At 43.1% G+C, this 15035-nt stretch overlaps 1 protein-coding gene across 1 annotated transcript; it reads right to left on the bottom strand.

Annotated features, from left to right (window-relative positions):
* Nucleotides 1–7065: 7065 nt before the first annotated feature.
* On the bottom strand, nt 7066–10777 carry LOC136505319 (disease resistance protein RGA5-like). The gene is made up of 2 exons (XM_066500471.1): nt 9704–10777; nt 7066–9273 (listed from the first exon to the last, which is right to left on the bottom strand). The coding sequence occupies exons 1-2, from the start codon at nt 10510–10512 to the stop codon at nt 7194–7196; spliced, it is 2889 nt and encodes a 962-aa protein (XP_066356568.1). The 5' UTR covers nt 10513–10777; the 3' UTR covers nt 7066–7193.
* Nucleotides 10778–15035: the final 4258 nt, after the last annotated feature.

Genomic DNA, 15035 nt, shown 5'->3' with positions numbered 1-15035 from the left:
TGATGGGCTAGGGCAAGCTCGGCTATGGCTTCACAGTGACCTAGCGGACCTAGCGGGCGCGTATTAGGGTTAGTAGCAGCGTCAGAGGGGCACGGCAGCGCAAGCATGGTGACAGTGAGGTCATCGTTCCAACAAAATTGCGGCCAATGATGGGTCTCCATCATGGGATAAGTTGCTAGGGTTCACGGCGATGCTGAAGCGCGCGCTAGTGGGGGATGATGGGGACTGGTTAGGGACGGCCGTGGCAAGCTCATGCTCGCTGCTATGGCGGAAGTGCACGGCGTGGATGCGCATTCCTATACTGATGTGGCGGTAGCGGTTAAGCGGGCTATGGCCTTAGCATCTTGACCCTATGGCGATGACGGACCAAAAGAGAGGAAGGTAGGAGGAGCAGTGGTGATGGTGGGCCATGGGCAAGCTCGTGCCCGACGGTGCACCGTGGGCATGGTGGCGACAACAACACGCAATGTGGCCTCACCTAGGCTCGAATGGTTACAATGGTGGGTCAGGGAGGTAGAGGAGATGGTGGCGGAGCTATGGCATGATGGATTGGTTGGTGGTGCGGCATGGATGGCATGCGAGCACGGTGGAGGCTCACGGTGATGGCGACGACAGCGTGGCTTAGCTCTGGCGTGTGCTAGCGAGAGAGACAAGAGGGGGAGCGAGTGAGCACGAGAATGGGGAAGCATGGACGCGTGGTGCACTTCAGTGCGTGCTCGGCCACAACGCAGCTCAGCCTCGACCTACGACCTCCACACGGCGGTCACGGCCTATGGCCGATCGGCCATGATGCGCGCGTGATGTCGGTTCACACGGTGAAGGAGCCGACTGACAGAGCAACTTTAGGTCATTAGTACTCCTAATCCATGGTGATTTTGTGGAAACTTCATTAATACAAAATGTAGAGCTACAAGAGATCTACAACTTTACTTTAGATAGTTTTGTCAAATTCGCCATGATTTTTAATTTACGGAGCTCCAAAGTGGGGTACTTTGAAACCGAAATTAGCTCCCGGACTTAGAAAAAAATTTCTAAGTCCCTAAACAACATTTGGTTGCTACTTTGGAGCTGTTTTTAACTATGTTAGGTAATGAATTAGCTCATGACCCTTAAATAAAGTTTTTTACCCATGTCAAGAGCTACAACTTTTATTAAGGGTGCACTGCCATGCAAACAATCTATGCTATAGTTCAACCCTAGTCAAAGTCGTAACATGAAAAATAAAGTTTTGAGAAAACTAGGACATAAGCAAAATTGGCTCATGCCATGAATACAAACATTGTTCCATTTTCCATCCTAGATATGTCTAAGGTGTTTTCTTGATCTCACAACCATCTCTTGCATTGGCCACACATGATCACAACCATATGCATGCATATAATCAACATCACATGTGATAAAGATAATGTGAATCAAATGAAGCTTCATATGCTCATGCTCATGAATGCTTGGATGATGGTTGTGCTCATGAAATGCAGGTGCCAAATGTAATGTTTAACACTATGGTGTTACAACACCGTGCACCACCGCCCCACAACACCGCTCGTGCTATCACCTCGATGCCAAAAGGTGCTGCTACTGTCCCCCACAACGCTGATTCCCTCAGCGCCCTATGCTGCTCGATGCCGCCAATAATGGCGCGCACCCACCCCATAAACCCCACTGTCGATCACCTATAAAATGCCCCGCTAGTTGCCCCTTCAGAAGCAAGACACCCACTCTCAACACTGATCACCCACCTAAATCCCTTATTCAAGTGCCAACTTATTCCAGAAATCCAAGAAAAATCTAGAAGTAAGCGCTGCCAGTTGAAGATTTCCAAAGAAAATATCAAGAAGGAGTATGACATTGGAAGCAAGAAGTTCAAGCCCTCAAGATGTTCCTTGTCGAAGAAAAACTCATCATCATAATCTTGTATATCATTGTAATGCACCCGCTACCCTATGAAAAGACCTGAGATAATTATTGAAATAAGAAGAATGAAAACAAATCCTAGAAATTATGTTGGTGCCAAAAGTATTTTTTGAAAATTTCAGGCTCAAATCATCAAAAAATGAAAAGAAGAAAGAGAAAATACCACTATCAAGAGATAAGAAGCCAAGAAGCCCCTCAAGTCACCCAATTTACTCCGGGATTTACACCACCACCCAACAAAGACCACCGCCAACACGGTCGTCAAGACTACACTGCCACCCACATGGTCGTTAAGACTACACCCCGCCGTAGTATCCCACTATATATTGAGACCCACTCCCCTTCCTTCCTCCGCACACCTCAAGCCCCAGTCAAGACCGGTCAAATCGTCTCAAGGAAGCCTCACCCCTATCACCTTATAAGAGAAGGAACCCCTCCACTTTTCAGCACCACCCCACACCCTCTGAAGCATCCCACTGCCAGCCTTCTCCTCCTTTGAGCAAAAGCAGCCACACTCATCAGCTTTTCACCTATGAAACCACCTCCGCCGACTCCTCCCACTCCCATAGAATGACAGAAGGAGTTTGGATCAGCAGCTACTGCCTCCACATCGAAGGTTTTCCCAAGCTTCTATATGCCACCATGCAGAGACTTAGTATCCAAGAACACCCTGAGTATGAAGGCCGTGTGTATGAAAAACATGGCACCGAGCGCTGGGAAGTCACCGTCTACATCGCGAAGAGTGAAGACTTCCCCGACATCGCCGAAGCCTGGAGCATGACTATAGCCGGATTTCGCTTCACCGATGACGGATCTATGAAGAGTTCATTTCCCGTACACCCATGAGATTCTTTTCGCCCCGAGAGAAGAACCGCCCAGCCTGGATCGCCCATATGGAAGCCCTGCAAGGACAAGAAGATAGTATGAGGGAGAAAGACTAGTTACAAGTTTTAGCTAGAGATTAAAAAGAGAGATTAGAGTTCTTCAACCATTTAAAAATTGAATTTCAAATAGCATTTTAAAACATCAAATGATTTCAAATGGAAATGTTGCAAACAACAAAGTTCTATAACTTTTCAAGATCTACTTCTTTTATTTTAGTCATTTCTCCATCCGAAGTTTGAAAAATTCAAATTTTGTACTTAATTTTTAATATTCGGCGTCTATTTATAGTGACGCTAGGTTATGAAAACCGCCACTATAAATATATTTTTACTGGTTATTTGCTTAGCCAGTAAAAATGAATTTACACTCGCGGTTCATGATCTGGACCCATAGTTTTGTTTCTAGTGGCGCCTACTCTTTCCGAACTGGCAGTGGAAAAAAAGGTGACGCCAAGAGAAAGCACCGGTGTACTAGTGTACAACAAATAAAGCTTTCTCATCAATTGTCCGATATGACTAGACCATGATTGTGTGCTGACGTAGAGCATTTGCATCGGGCTTTTCAGTTTCAACAATAGTTACTAGTTAGTCGTGTGGTGTTCATTAGATGTGTGCCAAGGAGGGAATTTACTGAAGCCCCTTTTGTTTCCGACACGTCTACTACCCGTAGAAGCCGTTAATCCCACCAATCGCGACGTCCTCCAGTACGCGAGTTGAGGCCCGCGATTTGGAAAACGCCCACTCGTGTTCCCTATCTGCCTCTTCCTCCTACCCCGTGCGCTCACCCCTCCTCATGTGTGGGCGTCGCACCGCCGCTCCATGCCCACCGTCTCCCTCCACCCTAAGCGCCTCCCTTCGTCTCGACTGCCGCCTCACCTGGCCTAGATCCAACAACGACGGATAGGTCCCTGCCGGATCTGGCGCCCACCCGCTGACGGCCTCCATGACCACACCCCTTCCCACCGTTGGCTCTCCCTCTCCCAGCGAAGGCTTCAGAGCTCTAGGACGCCGGATCTCCACGCCCTCTAAGCTCATGCGCGGCCGCCTGGAGCTTAGCAGCTTGGGAACAGGAACATGGCTCACATTTCCGTTCCCATGTTCTACGTTCTGGGAACGTCTACGTTCCGGGAATGCGAATGTTCCCGTTCCCACGTTATATAATGATATCTGAAGTTCCCGTTCTGGAAATAGGAACATAGCTGCTAAGGCCTAAAGCACTCCTCCCTCTGGACCCTGGCCCGCCTCCACCATGGTCGGAATCGGCTTAGCCCTGCCGCCCCCTGCATCGATTTTGAAGGACTGGGATGGAAATAAAAACTTTTATCTGGGTTCAGTTCCAAGGCTATAGACTCACAAACAGTGCTACGCATTTTGAGAAAAGTCCAGGTTCCCAGTGTCCTTTCTTTTTCTGTTAATCTTTTTCTTTTTATATGCATAAATCGGTGTTATTTTAGACTATTATACATTGTATCTTAATAGAACCATATTTCTATCTCAAACTTTAAAAATATTGCCATCATTGCCTTCAGATCATCGTAAGAACCATCATGGTAACAAACCAAAAGAGGTATCATGGTACATAGGTCCTTTTACATACATCTAGGACGGATAATCTATCAAAAATACTTAGGACAACGAAACGTCCCGCTTATTAAGACAGCTAATTCTCCATATCGTGGCATATTAGATAACCGTGCTTAGCTTATAAGCGAGGCATGCACCAGCACTGGGTGCGCTTATTATAGCGCTGCCGCTGCTGCAGCAGGAGGGATGTCTTGAGTAGCTACAGTACTGAATAGGGAAAAATTGCAACCACATCGGCAGCCACAAACACAAACAGACAGCCGACCAGAGCCAGTATTGACCCGTCCATGTGTTTTTTTTAAGAAAAACATAGGTGCTCCCAGCTTTTGAAGCCATGCTGCAACAAAATGGTATATAAATATATTTTGAGGAAACCGGAGAGGCCGAGGCCCCTACTGAAATGGTATATAAATATTGACATGTCGTCACCTATGAATGAAGCCAACCCTAAATAAAAAGTTTTGTGGACGGTGAAAATGGTTGGTTGCCTCGCCGTCGGGTGCACACGCAAGAAGCCGAGAGAAACCGCGTAGAGTAGATCCCGAGCTCTCCCGGACTTAGAGAAACACAGGACTGGATGGTCGTGACCTAGGGCATGTCAGTCAATTTAACCCTGCAATTGACAAGGGGAGAAAATTGATCAGTAATTTAAGGTGGAACATACTAGTGGTTATTCCAGACAGTTCTAAATGTGCGGCTAGATAGCCGATGAGATAAGGCTATCGACTAGTGAGTCGATATCGATCATGTTCATGATACATGATAAGTAAAATAAGTATATCGACAATTATCAGCTATTCAATTGTATAGATCTTAAGAGCCGATGATCATGAGAGCATGTAAAGGTGTGATGGATAAACGTGAAAGCATCTTTATTAATGGAGAAACATACTAGCTTTTGACCAGGATAAAAACGAGTACAACTACATTTATAGCCAGTGTATTCTCAATAAGCAGGCCATCGGCTAAAACAGTCGATTCCGGTGGAAGTAAGCTCATAACATGCAAACACTCAATCATTAAACATGGATAGATCCATAAACCTATTAGATCTAACCTATTATCTCTAACAGTGGGGTTCGACCGGATCGATGACAGCTATAATAAAGATAACAAATTAAACCTTCAAACAATATGAGTCTATTCATATTTAACAGAATCATGAAAGCATGTTACGATCGTGAAAGCACGAGCGATCGGCTAAATAGCCGATGTGAACATAGTATGTAGCCAGAGGCTTGTTTGACCATAAGCAAGCCTTACTACTTGATAATTTTCAATCTATAGTGCTAACAGTGGGGGTCGACCGGATCAATGGCAGCCATAATAGCAGTTCTAGACCAGATCTCATCAACTAGCAAGCTTACTTAAGATCAAACACACCCTGACCACATGCCATCTTCGATCAAGATTGAGACAAAACGGCTGATCTAGCCGAAACCATCGTCAAAGTGAGATCTAAGCAGGAAAAGGCAACAAGACGATGATTTAAAGAGATATAAAGCCGATCTGTTTCAATCTTAATCAGGTAAAGGGTGATATTGTTACAAATAGGAAGAATACTAATTATAATAAGATCGATAACTAGCAAATCTATTAAAAACAGCAAGGAAACCCTACCAATCTTAATAGATTTAACCGATAACTAATCCATAACAAAATTTGTATGAGATCAAGCCGAACCGATGCAACCTTACAAATTTTGATAAGAATCAAGGGGTAACTTATATCAGAGATTGTAAGAGATTCGAGCGGGACCGATGCAATCTTACAATAACTGATGATAACTAACTTATATAAAGCTTATAAGAGGTCAAGCTAGACCGATGCAACCTTATAAACAAAGTATAAGTCGTGACGTATACTCACAAACAAACAAGAGGTTGGACCTAACCGATGCAGCCCTGCTTGCCCAAAGAACTCGCTGAGATCTACTCTACTCCTATTTCTAAGGGGTGGCGTAAGCCGAAAAGTAAAGGTACTGGTGTGATTGATCGATGAGAGATGTCTATTACAATAGCCAGGGTCTAATATTTATACCCGAGGCTTGACTACGAGACCTAGTCGAACAAGACTGGTTTCAAAATTTATAAAAAAGGATGAACATTCTAAATTAAGATAATTTGGACTCCAATCTTTCTCTTCTACAGAGTCCACCATGCTTGTCATCTTCTATTGGCACAGCCCATTGTTGAAACGGCGACATCATGGAATTCCGCCGATCCTGATGCCCTTTTGGCTAGCAAATCCTGAAGACACTACAGTTCCCTAACAAATGATGAACTCCAAGGGCGCTACACGGACCCAAATTTTGGTGTCAACGGCCACTCCCTACTTGATGTGTACGAGTTTATTGATGTTTATGACCACTTATGTACAATAAGTAAATTTAAATAAATAACATGTTTGCTACAAATTTTTAGCCACTTGTGGCATTCCCAGTTCTACACTTCTAGCCTCATCACCTTCTTTTAGAAGAAAATTGCATGTGGTGCCATTTCATAATTTATATATGAAATTGTATTTCAAAAACTGGAAGTTATTTGTCGCGGAATTACACCAATGATGCTGCTAGCTACCTTCTCACACTCATACATAAATAGAACTGCAATTATAGTATTCGTTGGTATAGTCATTAGAATTTAATAAGCATGCTTGCATTCGCTACGACTAGAGATTCGCGTAATACAACAGTGTCTTCAATATGCGCCATCGTGATTGATGATAGATAGTAGCTAATCATCCTACTTGATGATAGAATGGAACACGATGGTGATGAAACACTGATAGGTTCCTTATTTCCCAACCCCACTAGTATGGCAGTAGGCCCTCGCAACACTTGCGTTTTCTTGAGTGCTTTTGCTGAACCTCTTTGTCGCATGTTGTACTGTCTTCCACCGCCAGAACCATTTCCCTCCTGTCCTCATCCTCCACTGTACTGTACTCCCTAAATCTCTCGATTTGTAGTGTAGGATGTCCCGGATGGATGTTGGCTGTGTTCCTGATGGCAGCTTCTGCAGCCTCTACTCTGCTTCTAGTGGCCATGTAACAGTCAATTGTGGCGGTGATATGCTCCAGGTTTGCAAGGTGTACAAAGTTGAACTCAAAACCTGTCTTGGATTCTGTTTCCTTTGCTCTAAAATTAAGCCCTAAACTTCGAAGCCTTGGCATAGCTTCCTGTTCAGCCACCATCCTCAGCCCATCTTCCCCATAGGACCTGAAGATAAACTCCTTAAGGTAACAGAACTGCTGGCTGCCGATACTAAGCCTTTCAGTAGGTGCTTCAAGTGAGGTCAGTATGGCATAGAGCAGATTTGGAATGGCGCCAAGGATGCAGAGATCTTCCTGTTTGATGCAGGTAACACGGATATCAAGATGGGCAAGATTCACTAGACACTGCATTCCCTGTGGAATCCTACTAAGATAACTCTGGTTGCACAGCTTTCGCAGAAATGTAGCATTGCAGCACAATAGATCCATCAGTCTACTTGTCGAGTAATCATTAGTGTCAATCTCAAGTGACTGAAGACCGTGTTTACCCAACACAGTGAGAGATGATTCCAAAGCTTCTTGATACTTCCACATGCCATGATCACCAAGTTCACTGCTGCCGTGCAGTCTTATGTGAAGGACCCTTAAATTAGTCAAACGCCTGAGCTGCTCCAGAAATTTCACAGAGCCAGACGAATAAGCATGTGACAGCATGCGTAACGATTGCAGGTTGCCAATCTGATCTGGCAGTTCTATGTTAAAATCAACTAGTAGACGCACCAGATTTTTCAAATTGCCTATGGTTGGGGGTAATTTGTCAATTTTGCTGCCATGTATGTCCAGTGTCTGTAAATACTGCAGGCCTCCAATGGTCTCTGGAAGTTCAGTAATACTATGACAACCTATTTCCAGGTACTTCAATTGCAAAGAGCTCCCAATACTTTTAATGTGGTGGTTACTGATACCAAGGTTGGCACAAGTACATCGTAGAACCAATACTCTTAAAGAATGAAATATTGGCAGATGAGGGGCTTCTTTATTTGCCACGTGGAACCTAATCAGCGAGCGAACCTGTGAGCACTTGTTCATAATCTCCTGCAGTACATCATTTTCCAAAAAGCTGGATAGGAGAGAGAGCCGGCGAATCTTGTCAGCGGAACATTTAAACACCTCCCCCTCTACCACTGTGACAAAGTTCTGCTCTGTGGAAAGTGAAATGATAAGATCAAGCACGGTATCATGGAGTCGGCAGGATCTAGCCATCCCATCATACATTATATCAATAGGTTGAATCAAGCTTCTGTTGATAAGATCATTAAAGTAGTTCTCTCCTGTTTGATCCAATGTTTGTCCAATTTCATTTGTGATGAACCCCTCAGCTATCCATCTCCATATTAGCTTTTCTCTTGCAATATTACAGTCCTCAGGAAATATACAAAGATACAAGAAGCAGGACTTCAGATGATGTGGAAGATCATAGTAGCTAAGCAGGAGTATATCTCGAACTAGTTGTGAATGAAGTCCAGAAACCATAGAATCTCGAACTTGCTCCCATTGGTCTATATCATTTGATCTGTTAGCTAACAAACCAGCTACTGTGTTTATAGCTAGTGGCAGACCATGGCATCTTTTTATTATTGACAGAGAGACTTCTTCTAGATGAGGCGGGCAGGAGGTCTGCCTTTGAAAAACTCTGTTATAAAACAGCATTGAGGAGTCCTGGTTACTCAGAGGCTGAATGTTGTGAATATATCCTTCATAACTTGAGCAGCATGATCTGGCTACATCAGAATGTCTTGTAGTAGTAATTATTCTACTGCGTAATTTATTCTCAGGTAAAGCAGACTTCACAAATTCCCAGGCGATTGTGCTCCAGATATCATCAACAATGATTAAGTACCTATTTGAATGGCAATGGCATTAGTTTCACAAGATCAAGTAACAAATTTCCATTGCTAGTATATATGATTGTATAGACACTTAGTTAGTGCAGATCCACAACAGAATTTTAATAGATATACCACTACCTACTTATTGTAAACATCGATCATAAATTATTAAATAAATTTTATAAAGTTAGTGTTTCTGAAATACATTATTTGCAGTATAGCTTCCTACAAGCACAAACAATTGTACTGTCTTTTGTATAGACTTGGTTGTGGTAGGTAAAGAGAGCAGCAGACTGATGAGGTCCTTACGTAATCCGATAATATATACACTCCCCCCCCCCCCCCCCCCCCCCCCCCCCTCCCCCACACACCCTTTTTTTCTGTTCATATCATAATATTGGATATTTCTATGGAAGTAGACATGGGTATTTTTATGCTTACCTTTTATCTTGTAGATATGCTCTGACATTATTTATGAGTTGCCTCTCATCGTCTTCTGATGCACGAGTCTTACTACTACCCAGTTCTGTAAGCAGATCACGGAGTATCTTCTTTATGATGGGACTTTGCGAAACTGGTACAAAAGCTGTACAATCAAATTGACTCTTGATTTTGCGATACACTTGGTTCGCGAGAGTTGTTTTGCCGAGGCCTCCAAAACCCACAATAGACACCACTCTAAGCTGTTGTGTCGAGTCGTCTTTCATCAACCAATCCATGAGATTCTGCATAGGACCGTCGATACCAACAAGTTTCTCCGCTTCCACATACAGCGCTGGCAATCGTGGATCAATCTCCACTTTGCCCGCGGTGGAGATCGATTCGTCGTACTTGTATCTCAAGCGACGCTCACTCTCCTCAACCACACGAGCCTTGAGCTCGTGAATCTGGTTAGCCATCTGGAAGCCTGACCATAGCTTTTTAACCTTACCAATTATCTTCTCAACAAAATTACCTGCCCTGGCGGCGTCGCCATGGTTGAGCTTCTGCATAAACATGTCAATGCAATCTTCGATATCATAGGTTAGTTCCCGTATGTTGTCCCTCCAAACCTGTACCTGCACGTCAAGTTTCTCCGCTGCTGCCAGCTTCTGAAGCAAGGCGTTCATACTGCTGAGCTCGTTCCTCAGAAAAGCAATGTCGGACTTGGTGACTCCAAGGAGCTCATACTCCCCCTCAACCATTGCAGAGAGCTTGGCGAGCAGGGAGTTCATCACCCCTGTTGAAGCACTCGCTAGTGCCCCATCCATCTTCCAAACGACGAACAATTCTTGGCTTGCTCCGGCACTTGTCCGCCGTGAGGCAGTCAGCACTCAGCAGGGATGGATCTCACCCTGGCTGCTACGGCCACCGGATCGAGTTGGAGAACTGCTTGAGGCTCCTTGCAAAAGAACTGCTTTCTGTGTTGTTGCTTTCCGGATCTGTGACGTCTCTGCAAATTGAGAAGCTGGGATTGGGATGTAAATTGCAAGGGAACGGTTTAGTATATGGTTGTGAACTTTCACCGACAGTGTGTTCTAGGCTGCTGCAATAATGGAGAAGCTTGGCGGCACTCGGCAGGCAGTTTCCAGCGAGACTAGTCCCGGAGACTGGACCACGGCAGGACAAGCCTAATAAATTCTGAAATTGAACGGCAAGATTGGCTGGGCCATTTACGCGTTCCTGTGCAGACGTGCCTGATCAGTCATTCAGTCTGGTACTCCTTGACAGCGAAATCATCGGAGTTGAGCGCCACTGCTAGTCTGCTACCACGTATGCTGTTGGAGAGACGGTGGTGAAAGATTTTTTTTGGCCTGTTTGCTGTGCTGCAGCAGCCAGCTAGCTGCTGCTGTGTTCACCACCCATTCAGTTACAGTATTCCTTCACTAGAAACCAAAGAGCAGCAGTAGCTTAAAGCCAGCCAAACCAACAGACCTTTTTTTTTGAGAGAATGTGCTTAGGCGTGTATTTCATTAAGAGAAATTAGAAAAGAGTACAGCAACGACTTTGCCCGACGGCGAGTGGCCAGCAGAACAAGATGTTAACGCACCCGAAAAACAAAAAAGAGAAGGATGGCATCTTGATAATCTGATTGAAGTGCGCAATCCATCAAAACGTTGTCAGGCGCATGGGTTATAACGCAACGGACAATTGGGTTAGCAGTTTAGCACCCAAACAAACAGACCTTGGGTTAGCACCCAAACAAACTGTTGGTCCTTGCTATAACGCAATGGACGGGGCATGGCCCTGAAACTCTATAAAAAGCACGTTGCAACGTGTTTGGTTTCCCGGAACAGTAGGCGCGGAACGATCCAATGCTATATCTGAACCTGACAGCAGTGTTTGGTTCACATCAGGAGATGAACCCATCCGTCATCGAACTAATTTTGTGGAACAGACTCATTCCGCAGAAAAGTATGGGACGACCCGTCTGATCTGCATGTGAGACTGATCCATGCCGGATGAGTCCATTCATGAAACCAAACATGCTAAGTGACAGCATTGCCCTAGATGTGTATAGTAGTTTATCCATTGGTTAGAACAAGGACACTAAAAATTCTGAAGTTGAATATCTAATTGGTTCCTTGCCTAGCTTTTGCACACTTCCCCAAGGTAGAGACCTTATTAGTTTCAGAATAAGCCATCCAGCAACCTTACCAACCAAGCAAATAGTCTAGTTTATTAACAGCAAATGCGTACACCTAATCATAGCACAGAACTCACAAGGAGGAGGAAGAGCAGCTCATAAGACTACTAGCGAAAAACAAAGACATCTTTGCTTGGTCAGCCAACGATCTCCAAGGGGTTAGCAGGGGCATCATTGAACACTCACTGGACACAGACCCAGAAATTAGGCACAAAAGCAAAGACAGCGTGAGAATGGGAGGCATTCGGAATTCGGAATGGTCAGTGTAGCTCCAGACGCATCTCCACATTGGTGCAAGCTCATGCATGAAAATGGAATGCTGAATAACCAGTGCAGGCTCACATATGAATGATGCCTCAATAACAACATAAAGATGAGACTATTCCATTGATTGCAGATACTCCATGACGCCAAAATTATTATCTCCCATGAAGTGAAAATGTAAGCTTGTTCTGAAGCTTTCCAAAATGTTAAAAGGTGTTAAGTTGACCTGTACCTTTACAAATTTTTTTTGACATTTTTACTGAACTGTCAGCGGGAAAGAGATACCCTACTGTTACCTCTTTATTTTCATTGCAAAGAAGACAGTTATACCTCTGTTTTTTCATCGCAAAGACGACAGTTATACCGTGTATTTTCATTGCAAAGAAGACAATCCACCAATTTTCTTATTAGAAGTTCTCTTGTACTAAATCTATCAGTCCACCACTTTTCTTATTAGAAGTTCTCTTGTATGAAATCTATCTTTTGGATGCATGCATGGAGCTGAGAAAACATTAGGCCCTTCAATTGACACTCATTATGCTAGGATTCCTGGTGTGCAGACGAACTTATGTATGTTGTGGATGATGAGAATAAAAAAACTTGAACTCAGAGATATTGGCTTGATTTTATTGAAGATATAAAGAGAGTAGTCACTTGTTGAATGAGCGCAGCCTCACCAACCACCATCATTTTATTTATTTGGGCACAGCCCATATACCACATATGCAGGTCACATTATGGCACCTGTGTGAACCAAAGGGCTGTCAGACTGGTGGCAGAAGCTATTATGTTAGGGATCATGCACCATGTAGTTCCCAATGGCTCAGCTATATAGGCACGTAGTGCCCATTGTAATAATGAAAACCAAGATCAATGGGAAAGAAAAAGGTCGTCAAACATTGGGGCGAGAGGTGGAGGCGATGCATGCATGGAGGATTTGGACCATATATGCACAAAACATAAAATTGCTTCACGAAGACAAAGAACTTAAGATGGAAGAGAGATACAAGCAGTCATATGAGCCAGAGAAAGAGAGCCTATAGCTGGAGAAGAATTGCATCAGAATAAGTGAGGGTTACAATTGAGGCCAATGGTCCAGAGGCAACGGAAAATTAGATTCATTGTAGGAATGCTACGGCCAGCTCGGGAAAGAAGAAGGCATAGTTAGCTCTGGCTTCCTGTCGCTGGTTGTGGCCAACCAGAGGCTACTTGTATCTGCCTATGGTAGTTTTTTTTAAGAAATATAGTGCATACAATGTATTATCAATATAGACATATTATAATATTTTTTTGATAAAATGTATGTAGAGCAATATAGACAATAATAATAGTAATAGTAATAATAATAATAATAATAATAATAATAATAATAATAATAATAATAATAATAATAATAATAATAATAATAATAATAATAATAATGATGATGATGATGATAATGATGATGATGATGATGATGATAATAATAATAATAATAATAATAATAATAATAATAATAATAATAATAATAATAATAATAATAATAATAATAATAATAATAATAATAATAATAATAATAATAATAATAATAATAATAATAATAATAATAATAATAATACTAGTTGTGGCAGCAGCAGCAGTAGTAGTAAGAATAATAATGGATAGGTTAGAAACGAAAATAGGTATAATTTTAAAGTTTTAGTTAACCATGATAGGTAATAATTTACAAATAAATTTGGGGGTTTATATTAGATTATGTTTCATAATAATATGGGTGGATAATTTAGATTCTTGTCTTTTAAGTTAGGCCATATGTAGTTTAGGAGTGATCGACGGGGCTTGCAGTCTATATATTCTCCGCTAGAAAATGATGTGCTTCCCAAGGTTTTTAGTTTCACTAAGTTGGTCTAATTATTAGTGTATTTGGTCATAGGGTCAACAGACAACATCACAAAACGGTCCAGGCAACAAAAGAATAGGTCCACTCACGTTTTTGGACTCTTTCCACAGTACCAAGTGGATGAGAGGCTTCCTTGGCTACCAAATAAAGTATATATTGGCCGAGCAAAGCGATAGCACCATATACTCATGCGTGTATATATAGCCTAGCCATGATATTGCCACTCCAAGCAGTTACAAAGCGTGCCACCCTATATGTAACTGCACAAATGCGCAACAAGCCACCAAGAGAGGCATGATCAAAATTCAAGTACTCTCTAGGAATGGAACACATCAGAAATACAACAATTCAAACCAAAGAATGTTAGAGGCCAACAACCCAGCGCCGATGTGCACAGGGTCGTCCAGGCCATAGATGGATACAGATGACTGGCATGGGCATCACTCAAATCCTCTCACTCTGCAATTTCTATTTACCAATTGTTGCCAGTGTCTGCATCGACCTCCACCACATGATGGAAGCCGTTGTACTCTATGTGCCAGTTGCACAGCAGTGTACTCGTCTGACTGGACGAAAAACAAGAAGATAATGAAGGGATCCAGGTGCACGATGACATGTAGCTTGCTTGGCTGAGGCCCAACGTCCGGAGCACATGGGGCTTCCTTGACTAGTACGCTTCCGGCACTTGCTTGACTATGGCAGTGGCAACGTGTTCATCTTCCCTGCCACAATGTTGCTAGAGGTGATCAAGGCTCCTGCATAAAATGGAGGGAGTGGACAACGGGCAATGGCGGCAGATGTCAGTGCTGCTAGCATGTCTGTCCAAGGTTGGATTGCTACATTATAGGAGGAACTTCTTCTGGCATGTAAAACATTATAGTCCAAAGCATTAAGTTCTATGCTTATGTTGGATGGCAATTTAGAACTTTTTTAAATAATATTATTTTAATAAATAATTGCAGATCTAGATGTTGGTTTTACACCGACTGCCCACCTATGGGCCT

This window comes from Miscanthus floridulus, chromosome 14 (assembly GCF_019320115.1).
Source record: "Miscanthus floridulus cultivar M001 chromosome 14, ASM1932011v1, whole genome shotgun sequence".
Classification (NCBI taxonomy): domain Eukaryota; kingdom Viridiplantae; phylum Streptophyta; class Magnoliopsida; order Poales; family Poaceae; genus Miscanthus; species Miscanthus floridulus.
The sequence above is the reverse complement of the archived record's forward strand: the minus strand, read 5'-3'. Positions and strand labels throughout refer to the sequence as shown.